The following is a 21,554-nucleotide window of genomic DNA, read 5'->3' as shown; positions in this document are numbered from 1 at the left end:
TGTAGTCCAAACTGTTCGATATGTCATCAAATTGATCTCTACACTTCGCGTCAATAATGTTAAGCTCATACTTGGTATGTTGTATCCTTTCTCTTAATAGCGCTAACGAAGTCTTGTGGTATATTCTTTTTGCTGTTGTAGATTGGATATGCCCTTTTACTACTAAGAACTTCGGGATGATAGCGAAATCTCTACATCTCTTCAGAAAAGTAAGGTGGTTTAGTAACTTAGCTTTTTTGCATTTGTTCTTCTCAAAGCACCGAACTTTATGTTTCATTTGTGAACTTAAATTGTACATATTTGGTCTGATGTATTAAAATAAAGAACTTTTATTATTAAAAGACCAGAAGATAAATGATAAGATATACAAAGAGCCAACAAGTTTCACTAACCACTGTCTAGCATTTTCAAGGCTGAACTGGTGTGAAAACAAATGCATTAAGTTATATGTAAAACATACACTTTAGTAACTGTTAGACGGTTACATTTGATCAATCTGTTTGAAGGCGTGCATGTGTTCGAAAGCTTCAGTCAGAAGTCATGATTAGCTTTATTGGCTTGTGTATCAAATACGTATGGCGACAAACACCGAGTAGTTGCGCAATACTCCTTAATGGCAAGAGCTGCGCAAGTGGTATTTGGTTAATTATTCACATTTCTACCGCACGATGCGTATTTACACAAATTCATTTCAATTTTGTTTAGTGAATCAATATTTAAATGTCAAAGGAATGACGTAGATATTTTAAGAAGAAAATAAATAAACTAATGCAGTTATTTCGATTTACAATTAATTTAATGAAGTGTATTCCGCATTACGACGTATGTTTGCCATCTTCATCTACTACAGTAATTCAGCGTCTGTAGGTAGGAATGCATCACACTTTTTCTCTAATTCTATCCCGTATTGGTTGAAAGTATTGCTACTGATTAAAGAACACAATGACAATTTATTGCACCATAATTTATTTTGAAGAAATATTACAATTGAAGATGAATATTTCATTGGGAAGATTGATTAGACAATTACGCAACTGATCTGTAAAATAGGACATAATTATTTAAATCGAATTAAATATCGAAATCAATCAAACAATCTCCCGCTGATGAGAGAAGATCTCCAGTCTTCTCTCATCAGCGACACCAGAATGTCCAGAAGCAGGTTTTACCAGGAGGACAGCACGTCAAACCCCCAGGACAGCAGACGCCGTTTGGAATGGGACATCCGCACCAGTTGCTGTACGATCCTGGAGCCATCACTGGCATGGCTTTGAGGGCGGATTCTACGAGGGGAGTGATCGGTTCACGAGGTTTTCCTGGAGCATCGCAAGTACCGGCAATTGTGTTGCAGGTGGTACCTTCGGGACAACAATATTTGGTGTTTTCGCAGCAGACGGCATTGGGATGGACACAACAGCCTCGATTCAGATCGTCAGGATGGCAGATGGTCGAGCCTATAAACGGAAACAAATACGCAAGCTGATTTACTTTTCAAATAACATCGGTTATTTGATTTTATATTTTTATCAGAAGCAAGGAATGAAAAAATTTATTTTGACGGGGGATGGTACAGAGAACGATTATGATACGGCACTGGACCAGCCGTCCTGAACTTCCTGACATAAACATTCTTAGTGAATTATTAAATGATTTTGAATATACGAACAGACTGCTGCAATACAAAAGAAAAAAAAAAGCGAAGCCGATCAGTAGATTTTAAAGTTACAGAGCCTGAGAACTATGGACACCCACCAGACATAAATGATCTGTATCGATGCCAAGGCTGATTGGTGTACATACGAGGAATATCAACAGATGTTCTCGGTTCGCGATTGTAGCCATTTAGGAGAAACCATATCCGCAGTGTCATCAAGCAAACAGCCTCGTCTTTAAATGCGCTGATCGCTCAATCCAACTGTACAGGAATGTCCTGTTTAGTTGTACTTGGATGGGACTGCTATAGAGTACCAGAGAGAGAGAGAGAGAGAGAGAGAGAGAATAGGCTTTGACTATGTCGTACTTTGTGTGTCCGTGCGCATGCATCACTTAATAGACGAAGAGTTAATTTCCGTACATACTGAAGTCTGTTGTGATAAACAGCGACACTAGAAATTACGCCTAAACTAAAAAACGATGGATGGCTTGCGTACAAATCGAAGTTACGAAGGATTTTTTTTTACTTTTTGTGAATTTTTAACGAATAAAATGACTGCGAATATATGTTCTCGTATTATCGATATCGATTAGTTTTTAAATTTAACAAAGCATTAATATTAATATAATTATAAATTACCCTCATCCAAGATTTGACGGTATTTTGTATGCGTGAAAAAAATCATTTAATTCTGCAATTAATTGTAACCATTACGAAATTCTTCTTGTCTGAAAAAAAAAGTGTTAGGTTTTTGCGGTTAGTTTTATTAGCTCGATATCCTGTAGTAGAGATAATCGTCGGTTAGTTCTGTAGGGCAGTTTTCCCATTCGATTGCCTTGGTAGGTGGGTTTACGTCTGCTGTCATTTAGCTCTGTCACATATCGACATCTTGGAGGTATTAAATGTCATGTTGTTTACAGACTCCATTGTGGAGCTGACATGTTAATAACACGTTCAAATTATGTTCCCGATATATTAACGAAATCATTACAGACATGAAATTATGGTAACGATCACCAACAACAGTTCGATAGTATTAAAATTCCAAGTCACTGGTCAATAAAGCTTAAAAGAAATACAAATACGCACATAAATAACAGGAAAAAATGGTGATCTATTCCATCACCCAGTAACGAAACGAAGGCGCTTTTTTGTAAGGTGTACGCACAGTTTAAAGTTCGACTCCTTCTTTTGCATGAGCTGAAATAGAATCGAAAACGTTGTCGTATGTAAGGTGAAGATTTAGAAGAAAATTATTATTATTGTTACATGTTCTAAAGAAATAATAGGTGCCTGTGGAAACTAATTTCTTTCTGTAACGCATGAACACTCTTTTTATTTATTTTTCCTTCGAACCCTCGCTTTTTAACAAGGGCATTTCCAAAAACCGGCGGTAAAACTCAAGCTATTACATACAATAATAAGTGCTCGGATTTCTGGCTACGAGATGGCGGCAGTTGTCTATTGTCCCCGAAGAAAACATCCACCTCCCTCCAAGTCTCGGTTCATCAAGACCTGCTGCATTCTATCTTCGAATATTAGGGCTAAATAAGCCCGCCTGCCCGCTTTGGGACATAAAATGTGTCACAAGATTTATTTTCTCCTGATTAAATGATTAAAATGAAATAATTTTAAATTAATAATCAACGCTGTCATTATCAAATTACGATCAACTTGAGTTACCCAATCAGATGCGAATGATTCCAGCTCACCTTCGGGACAAACATCGTTGTCTTTAGGAAGTACACTTCCAGTGGCGATGACACACAGCACGGCGAACACAATGGGGATCAACATCTTCATCGAATGTCAGGATGAGAAATCTAAAATAATACAAACATCCATTTGTGAATAAGGAAGTCCGAAATTCATATCGAATAAATGTGCATTTAAATTATATTTGCTACAGGAAATATAATTATATTCAAAGTAAATCTTGAAAAAGAACTGCAGAAGTCCCACTCGCTCCGTTTGGCGAAGCGGATACATAGAGTAGCTCTTTCGAGATATATTTTAGGATATATATATCTTATAACATTTTTCAAAAACTAGCAATGTTACTAATATTTTCTGAACAGAGAGAGAGAGAGAGAGAGAGAGAAATTTCGATGAATAGTTTGCAATACGTACCTTCACTGAAGAATTCACTAAGCAGAGTCGCAGAAAGATCTTTGAGTTACGAATAAAATCAAGCGGAGAGAATTTCCTTTTTATCGCCAATCTCTTTAATGATGAATGCAGTTTTTACCTTGATAACACCCCTTCTTATCTTGGACGTTTTTTCCATTAAATCAATCCGGTAATAAAAATTATTTTATCTTTGTTCCGCAACTTCCCAAGTTCCTTGATCTCCTGATTGACATGATAAGGGATGGTAATAACAAACCTCTTTCATCATGTGAGAAGTAAACAGATGGAAGATGATGTTTCATTCGATCTATTTTTATTGCGAACTTCCTCATTGAGATGAGTTTGGTTTTGGCACTCAACGTGTCTGTTAACGTATACTTTGAGTGCCGATGTGTGCATGTATGTGTGCGTGAGTGAAAGAGTAGATCGAACAACACATCGCCTTTTCTCTCGCTTCTCCCATGATCACGAAAGGAAAGGAGAATGGAAGAGGAGGAGGAGATGGAGTCATTCTTTTTCTCTTGAGTGGTGACTCTTATTCTTAGTGATAGTCGATTAGGTTTTAACACAGAACCTCCTACGCTTATGAACAATAATAATAACAAACATCTCTCAAACATCGTTTTATAGTTTCTTCATTCAATTGTTAGTGGAATCGAACCAGAAAAGGGAAAACAGGCAGCTAACAGATAATACGCGCTCATCTCACAACTTGAGCTACTTTGGCGCACTCCTGAACAATCACAAATACGCCAAGTCTTACTTGTTGTTCATGTAAATGACGTCATCTAGAAATCTCGATATAATAGCTAGCTATGCAGAGGAGATTGCTATAAATCTATCGGAATTTTTTTTTAATGCTAATAGTAATCCAATTGTTATTGGAACTGTTAATAAATTCGAGAAGACTTAAGAAGAAAAAACTTAACTGATAATTCGCGCACCTGTCTTGAAACACAAGGTGCCCATTTCGATCACGCAATCAACCGTCATTAATGCTTTATTCAACCTAGATTCCTCCGACAGCTGTGGACGTATACATATCATCATGTCTACACATATATTGCTTTGTTAATAAACCCATGTATTTCATAACATACATCATTATAGTTATTCAGCACTGTTTTTTTGTTTTGTTTTGTCTTAATTGTGCCATTCTGCAGATAGCCAGTACGTATACACATTCCGAAACTCTCTTACCCAACGATATAGGAGGTTAAAGAAATAGAGTGGTATCTCGCTAATCCGAAACCTCTTTAGTTCGAACCCTCCAGAAGTCCGAACTGCGGTTTGAAAGAAAAAAAAGTTTTATCTATTACGCATCATTATTTTGTGTACTATTATTTTTATTTAATAATTATTATTTTAACTCTTATTATTTATTTTATTATTAATACAGTACAGTATTTTTTTCATACTGTCGATTGTACGGTATTATACTGTAGGCCTATTTTGATTTATTGTGTGTTCGTTTGCTTTTTTATAGTGTATGCTGACAATACAGTACGTACTGTATCGTCGGCATTACAAATGGCTACCGGGTCGAAGCCTACCAAAAGAAAACACGTGACATTATCATTGTCGGTTAAGTGTAAAATAATTGCATCTAGAAAAGGGTGAAGAGAGCCGTACAACTTGTTACTGAATACAATGTCGGCAAATCTGCAATCAGTGACATAAAAAAAAGACAGGATTTTAACTTATGTCTTAACCACAGAAGAAGGACCGAGCAAGAGACAAATTTCTGAAAACAAGTGATTTTTCTTTACTTGATTTACATGTTTCTTCAAGAAAGAAGTTATCATGCTCCCATTTTCGGAGACATTTTAAAGCAGAAAGCTGAGCATTTCCATTCAAAAATTTATCCGGATCAGAAATTCAAAGCAAGTGATGGTTGGCTAGAAAAATTTAAGAAACGCCACCGTATTCGGTGTCTATCAATATCAGGGGGGAAACTCCCTAGTGATGTTTCCGCCGTGGAAACATTCCGAAAAGCTTTTTTATAAAAAATTCTTCAATTAAATTTAACCGATGATCAAATTTATAATGAGGACGAAAGTGGCCTTTGTTCGAGGTACGTGACCAGAAAAACTCGAGTTCACAGAAATGAAGCCTCAGCGCCCGGTCGAAAAATGTCCAAAGAGCGTGTCACGATAATGCCTTGTGCAAACGTCTCAGGAAAACATAAAGTTACTTATGATTGGAAAATCAAGAAACCCAAGACCATTTAAGAATTGCTGCCTTCCGGTTTTGTACCGAAGTCAACGTAAAGGATGGATGAATGTCGTTTTTCAATCTGGTTTCGCAACGATTTCGTACCGTCTGTTAAAATTTATTTAAAATCCCAGAATTTAGAACAGAAAGCACTTTTTTTATTGGATAACTGTCCTGGACATCCTCCCGAAGATGAATTGATTAGTGAGGACGGAAATTTTACGGCTATGTTTTTGCCTCCCCACTATACTCCATTGTTGCAACTAATGGATCAGAACATAATACAATCTATTAAATTAAAAGATCGTAAAGACCTGCTTTTAAATGTAATTTCTCAAAATTATGACGTTACCACATCAATAAAAAATATAAATTTGAAGGATGTAGCATTCTCAGTTGTTGCTTCTGCTTGGGAAGCTGTCGAACCTGAAGCAATTTGAGCATTTTGGAAAAAAACTGGTCTTCTAGAATTTACCAAGATAACTAGGGTGATACACAAAAAGAGGAAATTCAAAACGTGCATAATTTGGTTATATAAAAATCTAAATCCAGATGTTGAAATTTCACAAACAAATGTTACAGGTAGAACCGAAAGTGAATTCGAAATCAAATCAGATGCTGATGTTATAAATATGACGCTACAGAATGAATTAGAAGACGATGATGACGATGAAGAAATCGAAGAACAAAAAAGGAAAACACGAAGAGGTTGTTGATAGTTTTAATGTGTAGAGAATGGGCTAAGCAGAATGATACGCCATTCCACAAAATTGTATTGCTAATGCTGCTCCAAGAAGAAGATTCGTAAAAAGTTTAGCTTTCAAGAGGCAAAAGAAAATCAGCAGTGACTTTTTCTTAGAAAGAAATAAAAAAAACTTTTTTTGTTATTTTGTGAAATTTTTTTTGTGTTGCAAATTAAATTACGTACTGAAGTATGCAATTTTATTAAATCAGAATCCTCAACAACACAGATACATACAAACTAATTTTTTTTACTAAAATAAGCTTGTGTACTGTGTTATTTTTTTAATTTTACATTACAGTACAGTAGCTTCACAGTTACTTCATGAAACTATATATATATAGAGAGAGAGAATATCATAGAGTACTTTTCTTGCTTTGCTTCTTTAAGAGTGCCAAATAATTCTGAAGTGTGTTCTGTGGAGATAACTTTCAGATAACTAATCCGAACTTTTCGCTAATCCGAACGAGCACAGTTTTTATTAGTTCGGATTAGCGAGATACTACTGTACTGTCTTACATTGAGAGCACTGCTCAATAACATCCTAACAAATATTGATGTTCTAATCATGACCGAAGTTTTCAGTGATTCAGACAGTTCTGCATGTAAGTCCTAAATCCAGTTTTGACCATGCTGAAGGGGATAGAGCATGATGGTGTTCGTTATGGTCGTGCACGATGCGACACACTAAGGTCTTAACCACTTTAGAACATGCAGAAACAGTACTCATGGAAAAAACCTAACGACAGACACACCCTCAAATGTACAGTGGACGTTATATACACATCCCAGAGATACAAACCTCTCAGATACTACAAACTAGAAACATGGGTAAATGTGATCAACAATCGCACAACAGACGAGCTCATTCTCATCGATGACATCAATATAAATAACCTGGACCGTCGTCTTCTACCACAAACACATATCCAGACATCTTAAACCAGTTCAACATAAACCAGACCATAAAATCCCTTAAGAAAAGTAAAGGTAATACTTAACACAATCGTGCATCGATCACATCAGCATACTTGTTCCTATTAATACATACAGATGTCACCAATAATCACCACCAATATTGCTGACCACTGATTTATCGCAAGTTCGTTCTACACTAGAATTTCTACTTCTCCCACACATTGCAAAACTCACCAGACAAACACATGTACACTCATTGGACGAAAGCATTGCTGATTACCTTATGAAAAATAAATTGGGACACATTAGTTAAATAAATGAGCCAATAACTTTATACGAGCGGGATCTTCAACTGAACGTCAGTTACCCAATTTCTTACGGTAACAGAGTTTTTTCTCCGGGAAACTCGGGACTTTTCATCTTGCAATAAAGATGAAACGGTTAGATGAACACGAGCATTTACTGAACATAACAGTCTGCTTCAAAGCATTGGTTGCTTCGGTGTATTCCAAACTACCAACTGACCACCCGACAAACTACACAGCTGTCAAGTTTGCGGCAGTTGGAATTAAAAACCACAGTTTTTTCCTGGAGAAAAATCTCTGCTCTCCAATCAAATCATCGGTTAACTGGAATCCAGTGAAAAAATGGCCTAAAATGTTTCGTTTAGTTTGCGACCAAAATCGACCCTATGAAGTCTTTTCCTACAGACTTAGCGACATCCAAGTTCCTATGAGAGTACGCAGGCAATTGAGGAAGTTATGGGAATTTTTAGTGGAATATTGTTATCGATCTCTTGGCAACTGTTAGCCAATCACCACTTTCCAATGTGGTAATGGAAAGGGGAGGGGGTTTCCCTTTATTTATTTATTAATTTTTTAAACTATACTCGAGCGAATTTAACAAGATATTTTGCCAATTTCTCTTGTCACACATTCAAAATAACATAATACCCCCCTTCCCCACACACCCACACCCACGACAATACAATTCACTGCCGAGCACTGCCTGCTGTAGCAAAACACAAGACTCTTCCTTCCACCCGAACAGAAGGCAGCGGGTCATTTACGGACAGTATTTGGAAAGCGCAGTAATGTGGTCGGGACTTCGTATTATACTCAGGTTGTCAAATTTTCGTTCGCTGACAGATTTTTAATTTAAGAAATGAATACCAGAGCGATGTGTTTTCTTATCATCATTATAATGTCACCACATTGTGCAACGTCTCTCTGCATGACGAGTCGGTTTCCCTTTCTTTTGCTAACAACGAAGATTAGAACGCGCCCAATGATCAATATGTTTACTTCCTTGTTTGTCGCTTATTTTGCATCTGGTAGATAATGAGGTGATTCAGCAGCCCATCTGTTGCCAATGCATTGACCACTGAGAAAATCCCCCCGAAATGGGTGGCATCGAAATATTTATCTAATTGATGCCATTTTTCTACTCTTATCTCTTTTTACATATTTTATGGCTTGCAAAGGTTCCCAAAATAGAAGTTAAGATTTCAGGGACGAATATAATGAACGATCTTATCAAGGAAGTTAAGAAGATTATAAACAGAATTGAAATTAGAATCTAAAAGCTCTTTTTTAATTCGATGCAGATAAATATATCACGCAGCACTCAGATAACCCTGAAGGTTACCGAGCTACTTCGGCCTATATAACCTGGTGTCGAAGGGTGGGATTTTATTCCAAGAATTGCCGAACCTTGAAGCCATTTAGTAATCCTGATCCCTCAGCGCAAGTAAGTGAAATATTCGTGTAATATTGAGGTGATTTATGGAAAAATTAAGCGTTTTTTTTTCACTCATGACAGTAATGTGCATAGTTGTAACTTCAATGCGCAGTTTACTAAGAGTGTTAAATCAGGTGTTTAAAACATCGGATCTGATTGGCAGAGATATTTTGAAGAAACCCCCTTCATCTACCCAATGATAGTCTTCAACAAATGTATTTACAATATATCACTGCTGATTTTAAAATTCTTTTGTTATTTTTAAGCTTCTAAGCTACTTTGACTTTCAAGACTGGTCCGAAGTTTTTTTTTTTTTTTTTTTTTTTTTTTTTAGCGTTTCATTTCTGCAGGTTTAATCTTCACTAATAGTTTCTAATCCCGACACTTTTGTGCTTCTTCCAGGGTTTTTAGCGTTTGTTTCCAGTACGTTTGTTGTATTTTTCATCTCCTCTTTCCATTGCATGCATCGTTGTAGTGATATTGTAAAGCCATTTGGACCCTAGAATGTCATCAAATTAGCAATGCTAAAATAATTCTTCATTTTATATTTTAAGGAAAACACAAGAAAATCGAATCATTAAAACAAAAGCGAAATCAGTTTTCTGTTTTAAAATGGTGTAAAGTTCTTTCCCTTATAATTCCAGAGTAGTTTCCCCAAGGATTTCCTTTGGTGTTGTACAAACATACTCCATGCCTGCTGAGAAAAGCACTACAAATGCCGCAATAAGTATTTATTACATTCGTTTTGTCTTCGTGGGCATAAAAAATATTCGTCCTTTTCATGACGAATTATACTGAAATTTGGAACTTTTTGTGGGCATCTTAATTTTTCCATTAATCTCAGTTATGTTTTGATCGAATCATTTCACTGCCATAATTAATCAAATTAGGTTGTAATGACTACAAAAAACCTGCAGGATACATTCGCAAAATATGCCCAAGTTCTGCTGCTATGATGCCACTACGCGAGAAAACTATTAGAACCTGAACATTTGTTGTGATTGTATTCATTTTCTTATTTGCATTCGTTTTAAAATCGAAGGAGATCGACAGAGGTCAGTTCTCAAAAGTTATAACCGCTGTCTGTTAGAATGCAAATTAACTAAACAAAGTATCACGAAATACCAGAAACGGTTTATTTTTATGACGTGTCACCCGTTGTCACGAAACCAAAAACTTTTCCAAAGTCTAGGTTGTGAGGAAATGTTCTTGCCTTTCTCAAGTAAGCCTGAGATTCCCCGTGTCAGACGATAGGAATGTGATTGGAATCCAGTAAAAGCAATTTCTTCTTCTCCAGCCCAATTTAAAATTTTGATGTTAAAGATTTCAATGATTATGATACACACACACCAAATAAGTTGTATTTTATGTATTTTTTAAACACCAGATGCTTTTTTCAGATTTTCTTAATACGTCACGATGCTGGCTACTGCTGTGTTAGCTATTCTGTGTGTGATTGCACAAGGGAACGTGCTCCCCGGAGGCGAGAACCAATGTTCCGATGGTGAGTGCTAATTCAGCTATATGTATTCCTTAAATTACTGTTTACATAATCCCATTCAGTTAAGCTGCTTGATTTATATTCTTTTGAACGATGAGTCCTTCTGATATTTAGATCTTCGTATTTGATGATTTTTCAGAAAACGGTCTGTTGACTAGAAAGAGGCAAAAATATCTTTAGAAAAATAAACGAAAGTGTACTGTAAGTTTTTCAATAGTGCTTGGACATTTTTTAACGCTAATCTTCTCACGAAAGGTTACCAAAATATCATGTCGTGATTACTAATATACGACAGGTTTATTGATAGTTGCAAAAAAAGACAGTAAAAAAAAGTACTTTATTAATTTTCAGCAGCTAGCTGGAGATTTTAGTCATTGAAAAAGACTGTGAAAAGGGATTGAAAGAATTAAAAGAAACACCAGCTATCTCGAACTGTAGACAGAGGTTCGATTCGACGTCAGTGGAAAGATATTCATTCCACTTGTCAATGTCAAGTGGAATAAGACTATAAAAGAGGTGATTGATGAAGTAATAGAATATTCCCTCTTCGGGGAGGTAGCAATGATTTTTAGAGAATTTTAGCGCATTACCCGTAATAAGACCAGAACTGTAAGACTGGAAGATATGAGATGTGCATTGTGCTAACAAACTATCGTAATTCAGTTGGCATTGATAATTAGTTGGGTTGGAAAGGCCTACGTTCGAGTCCGATCTAGAAAGTAATGAGTTTTTCGAATTTATTTATTCGAAAAACAGGAACTCCCTGAACTCGTTTCTTTTTCTTCTTTCATTCTGCAACATAAACAAACTGACTAGAAAGCACACACACAAGGACAGAAACGCATACTGTGCAGTATGCGTATGTGTAGGATTAACCACCGTGTTCAAAATTTAATCATTTTTTCTGTGAAGTCCAGTTATGAAGCTTAATGACCTGCGACTTGACCGTAACAGGACATTAAGCTTAACGTGTACAAAGAGACGAGATGAGATGAGATGGGGTTAGCAGTCGTACAAGTGGACACATTTTTATAGACTGAAAAGCTTGGATATGATGTTTAGTGCAAGGAAGACTACAGCTGTAAGTAATTCCAAGAAAAGAAGTCTAGTCTTGTTTGGAGACCTCGGCATTATTTAGGGTAAAAGGAAGAAAGGTGGGATCTTTTTTTTCTAGAAGAAATAATGCAGAACTCTGTTTTAATTGTACGGAAGTTAATTACAATGTCCTGATCTCATTGAAGAATGACTAGAAAAATCAATATTTAAATCCCTTAACTTGAATAAGTTCATGTCACCGAATTGAAGCCTTTGGCTCTTCATGTAATTAATAATTTATTAGGACACCTTTTTGGCAATTCTTATAATAGGGTATGTAAGTTCTGTTCGCTACAAACTTGGTATTTCTAGGTCTACCTACTCACTGATGAGACCTCAATAAAGGTTGAAACCGGTCTGGGTAGTGACCTTCTCTCATAATGTTGAACAGTAATTCAGCTCCTAGGAGCTGGGTTTCACATTATGGGAAAATACCAAGAACAGTGATCGGAGCTTGCTCCACCATTACTATGAGTTGTCTTAGTGTTGCACTACCAAATGGGTTATGTGTTGCACTATCTAGGTATTTGCTTACGCTTGGACTCGCCGAATTTTATATAGTTTCTATATTCGGCATGAAACTTTTGAGTTTCTTATTCGGTTAAGAAATAATATGAGATGTAATATCCCTTAACTTAAATAATTTCATAAAGCCCAATTGAGCCTTTGGCTCTTCATATAATTAGTAATTACTATTTAAAGCTTTATTTATAACTGATATTGATGCATAGACCATTTGGGAGCGATAATGTACGTGGTTCTCAATGAAAAGATGGCATTCATATGAAGGCCGAAGAAAACAGTTTAAAGAACAAAACAGTCGACTTCATGCCAGGAAAGTCTGAAGCGAGAAAGCCATTCAGTTAAGTGAATGGGTTTCCGTCACGCCCCCTTTCACTATTACAAATAACTAAAGTCATAAGGGTCTCCCAAGACATCATGCATTGCTATGAACGGGTTTGTCAAGGGTACGCAGTGTTCTAGAAGAACAGGAAGAACTTATTCGTATAATGTATGATAAACCCAACAGAATGTATTTCAAAGGTCTTTAGCTCAGGTTTAGAGGTGAGTGATGAAAGTGTGGGCGTATACTTATGTGCAATATGCAGTGAATAGTGGCTGCATATTGGCTTGCTTCCATGTTTTGAAAGAAATGACAGCTAAGTATAAGAAAGTGAAGAAAGGACACAAAATGGATTTGATCGAGGTATTATTTATTATTATTATTATTATTATTATTATTATTATTATTATTATTATTAGACTCAAGATGTCTATTGTATGTGTAAATATTTTAGCAATCAATAAATTACTATTAAAAATATTATTACTATTTCTATTATTATTATTCTGTATTCAAAAATTCTGTATAATCTTTATTGTTAATATTAGAAGAACATGTGCTGTAAATACATAATACAAAGGCAAAAAAAAGTATTATTAAAAATTTTAATTGAAAAAAAAATTACTATTATTATTTTATTCACATTATTGATACAGAACAATTCAGATTGTAACCGAGAATCTAAGAATAGTCCGTCCAACTACCATTCCAGTGTCATATTCATAAACAGCTTCATCTATGACATATTCCAGAAAACAATTAAAAAGAAGAGGGGACAAGATGCATCCCTGTCTTACCCCCCCCGTTCTGCCCGGAACGGTTCACTGCTGTAATTTTTAATTTCAATTCTCATATCAGATGAGGAATAAAGAGATTTAATAATCCTAATGATTTGTTGTCAATACCATAATGTTTTAAAATTTTCCATAATGGTTCGTACCATACTGAGTCAAAAGCTTTTTGAAGGTCTAAGAAGTTGTAACAGATTGTTTTGTTATGTTCTATGTATTTTTCGCCTAGTATGTGTGTTGTAAAAATATGGCCGATTGTACTTCTGGATTTCCGGAAACCTGCTTGTTCATCTGATAGTCTGCTTTCAATTTTCTTTTCGATTCTTGACAATAGTATTTTTAACAGGATTTTGTTTGGATGACTAATAAGGCTGATTGTTCTATAATTGCTACATTTATTGCTGTTTCCCTTTTTAGGGATAGGTACAAGGACAGAAGTCCGCCAATCAGAAGGCCAAATCTCTGTGTTCCAGACGTCCTGGAATAAATTTAGCAAGGTGTCGATGATGTCAGCTCCTTCGCGTATCAGTTCCACTGTGACACCATCACTTCCCGGTGATTTTCCAATTTTTGAGGAGCTAACTGCTGCAATAACTTCTTCTTTTAATATCGGGCAATCTCCTTCCTCCGAACCTCCTGGCAAAATTCCATCCAAAATATCATCGGTCAGTTGAGGGTCCTCTTGAAAAAGCTTGGTTGCGTAACATTTCCATCTATCAACTATTTACTGGTTATCCGTGATAGGAGTTCCATCTTCATCTTATATGCTCCAATCCAAATATAAGCTCCAATTATTATCACCACTATTAATATGAGATTTCAAATATCTTCTTTCGTCGCATAGGTCCAAAATATTGTTGGTTATCCATGATTTATTTATTTTCCTTTTGTATTCAAGGATTTCTTTTCACAAAACTGGGACAGCTATCTTCTCACAAAAGATAACTGAGACAGCTATCTTTTGTGAGAAGTATTTGGTTTTAGATTCGATACTATTACATTCGATACTGTATGTTTCTTGAAGCTTGTGTCAAAAATTTATTTTTGTATTTATATAGTGTATTTATTTGGGGATCTTTTAATTTTTTTTTGTATTATATCTTTTATGAGTTGATTTTGTAGGTAATCTTTCCCTTATTTTCATTTTCACAGTTGCAGTAACCATATTGTGGTTGCTGTCAATGTCGGCTCCAGGAAATGATCTGGTTCTTGTGAGGTTGATGGAGTTTTTAAATCATGTGCTTACAAGGAAAAAGTCAATTTGTTTGTGTGTTTTACCATCAGGGGAAGTCCATGTCCATCTTCTGGAAGGTTTATGGGGAAATAGAGTGTTAGTAATGGTAATTTCATTGTGTGAGGCAAAATTGATCAATTCAAAGCCTCTTTCGTTTGTCTCCCCATAGCCATATGGTCCGACAGATAATCCTTGCCGATGTCTGTTCCAATTTTGCCCTTCCAATCGCCCTGTACAATCAAAAGGTCTTTTCTATTCACTCTGGTGATTGTTACATTAAGTTGACCATAAAACTTCTCTACTTCACAGTCCTCGTGATCTGTGGTTGGGTCATAGACCTGTATGATGGTGATATTGAGTGGTTTCCCTCTCAGGTGGACTTAGAGCAATTCTGCTATTCATAGGGTTGAATTCTATGACAGAATTTCGTGATGATTTGTGTATCAGAAATCCGACAGCTTCCTTTCCGCTGCAGTCACATCCAGAGTAAAAAAACAAATGTCCTTCATCTGTTGTTAGCTCTCCTGTTTTGGGCCATCGAATTTCACAAAGTCGCATAACAGTCCATTTATATCTTTTTAGTTCGTGTTGTAGTAATTTGAGTTGACCTGATTGTAGTAGAGTCCTAATATTCCCATTGGGAATCACAATTAAAATACAAAAGCTAGAATACCATCAGGAATTTGATGCAAACCTTTCTAACATACCAGCTTTTTCTTATTGAACCCTAATAAAGACACAGAACACTCAAGTTTGATTATTATAATTTTGATTTTTTTTTAAAGAATATATTTTTCTTTTTTGAACTCAAATTTATTGATGCTAAAACAATTTGTTAAGTTCCGTACCTTTTTTTAAAAAAAAAAAAAATAAGAACTTTAAACATTGCATTTAAGAATATAAGACCAGGCTCATAAATACCGAAATTGTAGACGCAATGTGAAGTGAAATATTTGAAACTTTCGTTGTGTAATAATTAGAACACTACAGTAATAATGAGATTCGATCCACACCGTGGCTTTAATTTTATCAAAATTGATGTGTAATATCACAGCAACAACGCTAGATGGATGATAAATCACGGCAGCATAGTCTAACAAGTAAATACATCAGTACACTTGTTAGTAGATTTATTTAGAACTTCATTCAGTTATAGGTCAAGAGTATATTTGTTTCCGTTTATAGGCTCGACCATGTGCCATCCTGACAATCTGAATCGTGGCTGTTGTGTCCATCCCAATGCCGTCTGCTGCGAAAACGTCAAATATTGCTGTCCCGAAGGTACCACCTGTAACACAACTGCCGCTACTTGCGATGCTCCAGGAAAACCTCGTGAACCGATCACTCCCCTCGTAGAGTCCTCCCTCAAAGCCATGCCAGTGATGGCTCCAGGATCGTACAGCAATTGGTGCGGATGTCCCATTCCAAACGGCGTCTGCTGTCCTGGGGGTTTGACGTGCTGTCCTCCTGGTAAAACTTGCTGGAATACATTCTGGTGCCGCTGATGAGAGAAGACTGGAGATATACCACGAAGGGAGATTGTTTGATTGATTTCAATATTTAATTGCAGAGAAAGGTTCCTTGATTTTTATATTTTAAAATACTTTTGTAAACAAAAAAATTACTTTTCTTGTAGAGATAATCCTCATTTATTCTACTAGTTGTAATTAATCAAATGTGTATCTGATTAAAAATAAATGTGGCTAAAGTGAATCTGATCGTGTGGATGTTATTCGAAAGGAGGAACACTTAAAAGGACTTGAGTTTCTTTTAAAACGCGCTGAGCATTCTTTTATCCTCTTTACCCTAAAGTAATGGAATTACTTTCTCACGAGATCAACACACGTCTCGTGAAATGTTTACGGTATTGCACTGGTGTGGAAAAGTGTTTGTGATCATGACATAACTTGAAAATGTTTTCATATGAATTTCAGGAATCCTGTAGTTAATTAGAAAAGAATTCATCCCATGCTTCGTACAACAGCGCTTTAGTAATGCACTTGAAATTACCTCGGTTCGATTCCCGTCTACAATTCGAAGAACATTTATAATGACTTTTTATTTGAAGATTAGTTACGAAACAATAAAGCAAGAGTATGTCTTAAGTGGCTAATGAAATGTCCGAGCTTGTTCGCTAAGTAAAGAAATATATCTTACAACGCAAACTACATGTGAAAAAGGAATGGATATAGTTTCTTAAAGCTGTTCAATTTTAATTTAACTTTATTAAATAAAAGCAGTTAAACAGTACGCGAATTATTATTTTACACCATTTAAATACGAAGTTTCTTGAAAAGAAACTTCGCACCTTTCTCGCGAAAACTCGTGTTTTTAATGCCGCTACTGAAAAACGACCTTAAAACATACACTGGCCAAAACAGTTAGCGAATATTCTAGTTTCTTTCGGATAATACATTTCTGCACATAATTATAATTATTGTTTACTTTATAGATGAATGAATATTTCTTACTTTTGGACAGGGTGTAATTGATGAGCTATTGTTTAAATAATCGATATTTATTACAAATTTAGCAAATTATACCTTTTAGCGTGAAATAATTTTAACAAGAACATCCCTTAAGCCTTTTTTCGACCGGTTCTCGAGTTAGTCGATCTCTAGAACGGGCAAGCGGATTTTTTCCTGGAAATTCGGGTTTGTCGTTCCGTAAACTCAAGAAAATCGACCGCAGAACCTACACTATTTCAAACATTAAAAATATTGCGTTAGGGTTACTGACCACGAGATGGCAGCACTTGTTGAGTCATCTGTCTTCACTGCATGTTGCTTAATTAGTGATAGTCTTGGACCAGTTATCTGTGATTGGTTACCAGTGGAGACCGAACTGCCCACTCAGTCTCCAAAAGTTAAATAGCGCTGAAACGGCCTCGCATACGCTGTACGGGAACAAAAAGGCGTTACCCCTAATTGTTTTGAGCAGTATACTATTTCAGACCATAATATACAGTGTTAGGCTTATGGTTATCTGTCGTATTCTACTCCCCGGATGCTAATTAAAAATCACTGATAGTATTGACTCAACTATCAAAGAAGGTGGAGCTGTCTGCCTCCCAGTTTGCAAAAAGTTAGGGAAAAGTAGTCTTGCCTGCTTTTGGAATAAAACTAGTTAGTTGATTAGATTAGCCATGATATGAGAATTCATAATTATTCAATTCTCTAAATAATTGCATGTTACTAGACTCACTGAATCTGGATTTTCAGTTTTGTAAGTAGAGAATAAAAACTGCAGTTCGCTTTTTTGATGCGAACGTGAAATAACAAAAAGAAATCATCCTTTTTTTTTGTATGCCGAATGGTACAACGATAATTGATTAAAATGGAAGGAAGATAGATGAGCAGACGATTCGGGATTTATTTGATTTACATAGCTTTACAAAATTAATTCTCCTTTAGACATTTACAGAATTCCAGATGTACATCTTTTATTATCTACACCATTTCATCTTTAAAACCAGCTGCGCAATAACAGCCGTCTCCGCCATCAGCAGAGCATCTGGAACAGTGGCTGTTCATGCAAATCGTTGTGGTGGTGAAGCTGACACAACTCTCTCGGTCTCGCGTCCCCGTACTTCCGTAGTACATATCGCCAAGTTTAGCTGCTCTGTTGGCAAAAGAATGATGGTGAGCATCCCCTAAAGATCGCTGAGTCTTCCATCGTTCGAAATGGTGACGCAGGGAATGTCGAACCTGTAGAAAAATAACAAGTCATAAGAAACGAATTATACAATTTCTTACAGAAATATCAAGTATTATGTGTAGTTGTGAGTAATTCGTTGTAGGCGTCTTTCAACCATTACGTTACTCGTACCTGTTAAATAGTTCTACAATATATTATGCCTTTCCGTTTCAAGCATACTGAGGCAAACACTATTCAAATGCTCTCTTTTAAAACTTGCAATTTCCTCCAAGAACGAGCCACAAAATGGCATTAAAGGTACTCGGCTATATTGTGCAATGTAAAGGTAAAAATACTGTACTTAGCTTGTTTTTAGCGAATAAAGTTTTCGTTTCTTAAATGGATCTTTTATATTTTCAGAATAGTGACATTTTTATTTAACTGCTAAGAGTTTAATTTATTAAAAACATGTTATAAAATATTAATTCAACTTACAATTAAGATCGGATTCATTATATCAGTGGGATGTTTGGAACATCACTCACGAGATGGTAACTGAAGTTCACTTGAACTGTTCAAGTAAACTAGCTACGAGAAGCGCGCGTGCGCGCGCGTGTGGGTGTGTGGTTTGTTCTTAAAACCACACACCATCGAACTCTATTTCCGCTTCCGGGTCTATGTGCAGTTCAAAAAACTTCATCTGTCAACTGCAATGAAGATTCTTTCATAGAAACTTTAACTTATCTTTGAAGAATAAGAGAAAACTCTTTTGGCGATTTCATGTAATGAATCCCACTGAATGTTAGTTACACTTTAACATTCTATTCAAAAAGCGTTTTACGATAAAATTCCGAAAATTGATCTGTTGCTTAAGCCGTATTTTTTTCCCTTTTCTTTATGCTCTCTCTCTCTCTCTCTCATTTTAATTTAATGATAAGTGATTTGTTCACAAACACATCATTGGAAAGGCTGTTCCAGAGGATAGAGATATATGGGAGAAATAAAGAAGAGAAGAAGCAAATTCAGTGTGTTTGCAGTTGTATTGAAAATGATTGGTGGGCAGCTGCTGCTTTTGCTTTAACAAGCCTAACAGAAAGTGAAGGAACAATGGTTGCCACTTCAATGGAAAGGTCACTATGAAAGTCCGGGCAGTGCGAAGAATTGTGCAGTTGTGACAGAGGCTGAAGTCATTCAATCAGTGAAAAAGAAGGATCACCTATCAGTCAAATCGCTCTAATCTGAAAACATTAAGAATTTCTGGGGAAGTTTTAGGTGCATCACTCCAAACAGGTGAACATTATTCTACGAATCAATGGATTGAGAATTGTACAGAGGTAATAGTTGGATGGGTGAAAAGTAGTATCTTGTTCGGATTTTTAGAGGTTGAAAAAGCTACTGGTGTAATGTGTTTATGCCAGGAGAAGAGATCTTGAAATGTCAGTTCAAGAAGCGAGATCTGATCTGATCATGTCTGGTGATTTATATAATATTGAGAGTTAAGTTGGATGAACCGAGATCATTTTTGCGAGGGAAAAAGGAAAGACTGATTATGTAGCAATGAATGCTGCCAGGTTTTCTTGTCCCATTGAAGGATGGTTCGAAGATCAATGTTTAAAGCAGTGAAGTGATTTCAGATGAACTTCGTGCTTGGGATACTGCATAGTGTGTCCTACTCATTGGACACACTTTGCAGTATCCCGAGCATGAAGTACATCTGCAATCACTCCATTGCCTTAAACACTGATCTTCGGAGACCATCCCTCAATGGGACAAGGAAAACCTGGTAGCATTCATTGCTACCTAAACAGTGTCTTTCCTTTTTTCTTCGTAAAAATCATCACCCAACTTAACTCTCAGTAATATATAAATCACCAGACATGACAGGTCAGATCTCGCTTCTTGAACTGACACTTCAACAACCTCTCCTGAAATAAACACATCGCATCAGTAGCTTTCTCAAATGAAGTGCACAATCAGAAGTGAAGCTGTGAATAAGATCAGTAGTGATTGAAAGTAGGTCAATAATCACAAAATGTCATCCTTAGGAAACTTCAGGAGCAGCATGGTTTTAACAGAAACGTTATTTTAAAAGAAGAAATACCGATTTAATGTGCAATTCTGACACTCACGCTTTTTGCTGTTTTCACTCTTTTTGGTTCTGTTACTGTCAAAAGATCAGAAATGATAAAAATAATAAATATTAGTATTAAATAAGCAAACATCGTTAGTAAACATTCATGTTTAAATATTAATATCAAGTCCTTAGAAAGCTAAAGTTTATGAAACTACTGGAACCTGTATTACCCCAGCATTCAAGAAGCAATATAGCACTGACAGAAAGTGAAAGGTGAGTCCCTAAATTGAAAAAAGAAGTACTTTTAGTAATTTTAATCATAGCAAAACGACGATATAAAGTTCAATCTAATCACCGGCAATGTGCATTTCACTTAAAGAATTGAATATCTGTATAATGTAAACAAGAGTGCTTTTGATTTAATTATCCTAGTCATCATAGATAGATATTTTTCATTGATTATGATAACGTTTAAAATATTTATAAATATTAAGAGCTCTGTAAGGTGAATAAAGTATTGCGGTCATAAAAAGGAATAAAAATTAAGACTTCAAAAATTTCACTTCAATACACCAAATTAAATTATTTTACTATTTTTAGTTTTTGTGATTATGTTGGTTTTTCTCACGAAAAAATTACAAACTTAATGAGTACCAGCTAGTCACTTAATAAATAAATAGCTTACTTGGAGCCAATTTCATACATTCGAAACGTGAAGTGGCGCTGCATACATGCATGCAAATTAGTCGTATCGTTTGGTAGTTACGTTGTGGAAGAAGTTTGTGTCGTTTGCCGAATTACTGCAGAAGATTGAATTGTGTAAAAGTGATTTTACGTTAAACTAGAATTATTTATTATTAGTACTATATATAAATTAAGCTGTTTATAACTGTGCATGCTAGTTAATTGAAAATTTAAAGCTACACGTCTGATATTGCCAAAGCTCTGCGTGTGCAAGCAGCAAAGGGGAGACTTCAAACG

General features: G+C 35.8%; 2 protein-coding genes across 2 annotated transcripts; one reads left to right on the top strand and one right to left on the bottom strand.

Moving 5' to 3' along the window:
* Positions 1-943: 943 nt before the first annotated feature.
* Positions 944-3,920, bottom strand: LOC150105290 (progranulin-like). The gene is made up of 3 exons (XM_090394669.1): positions 3,785-3,920; positions 3,367-3,477; positions 944-1,454 (listed from the first exon to the last, which is right to left on the bottom strand). Exons 2-3 carry the CDS (start codon positions 3,455-3,457, stop codon positions 1,135-1,137), a joined length of 411 nt encoding a protein of 136 aa, XP_090250795.1. The 5' UTR covers positions 3,458-3,477; positions 3,785-3,920; the 3' UTR covers positions 944-1,134.
* A 5,358-nt stretch (positions 3,921-9,278) lies between these two features.
* Positions 9,279-16,576, top strand: LOC150105289 (progranulin-like). Its single transcript, XM_090394066.1, has 3 exons — positions 9,279-9,407; positions 10,799-10,902; positions 16,049-16,576. Exons 2-3 carry the CDS (start codon positions 10,818-10,820, stop codon positions 16,366-16,368), a joined length of 405 nt encoding a protein of 134 aa, XP_090250192.1. The 5' UTR covers positions 9,279-9,407; positions 10,799-10,817; the 3' UTR covers positions 16,369-16,576.
* Positions 16,577-21,554: the final 4,978 nt, after the last annotated feature.

Source organism: Typopeltis vanoorti, chromosome 6, assembly GCF_054136105.1.
Source record: "Typopeltis vanoorti isolate ZY-2024b chromosome 6, IOZ_Tvanoo_1.0, whole genome shotgun sequence".
In the NCBI taxonomy this organism is placed as follows: Eukaryota; Metazoa; Arthropoda; class Arachnida; order Uropygi; family Thelyphonidae; genus Typopeltis; species Typopeltis vanoorti.
The sequence above is the reverse complement of the archived record's forward strand: the minus strand, read 5'-3'. Positions and strand labels throughout refer to the sequence as shown.

What these genes read in the sequence shown, in the direction of transcription:
- LOC150105289 (XM_090394066.1), top strand. Translation starts at nt 10,818, where the DNA reads ATGCTGGCTACTGCTGTGTTAGCTATTCTGTGTGTGATTGCACAAGGG. An exon ending in CGAGAACCAATGTTCCGATG is followed by an intron (nt 10,903 to 16,048) that starts GTGAGTGCTAAT and finishes TTCCGTTTATAG; the next exon opens with GCTCGACCATGTGCCATCCT.
- LOC150105290 (XM_090394669.1), bottom strand. Translation starts at nt 3,457, where the DNA reads ATGAAGATGTTGATCCCCATTGTGTTCGCCGTGCTGTGTGTCATCGCC. An exon ending in CAACGATGTTTGTCCCGAAG is followed by an intron (nt 1,455 to 3,366) that starts GTGAGCTGGAAT and finishes TTCCGTTTATAG; the next exon opens with GCTCGACCATCTGCCATCCT.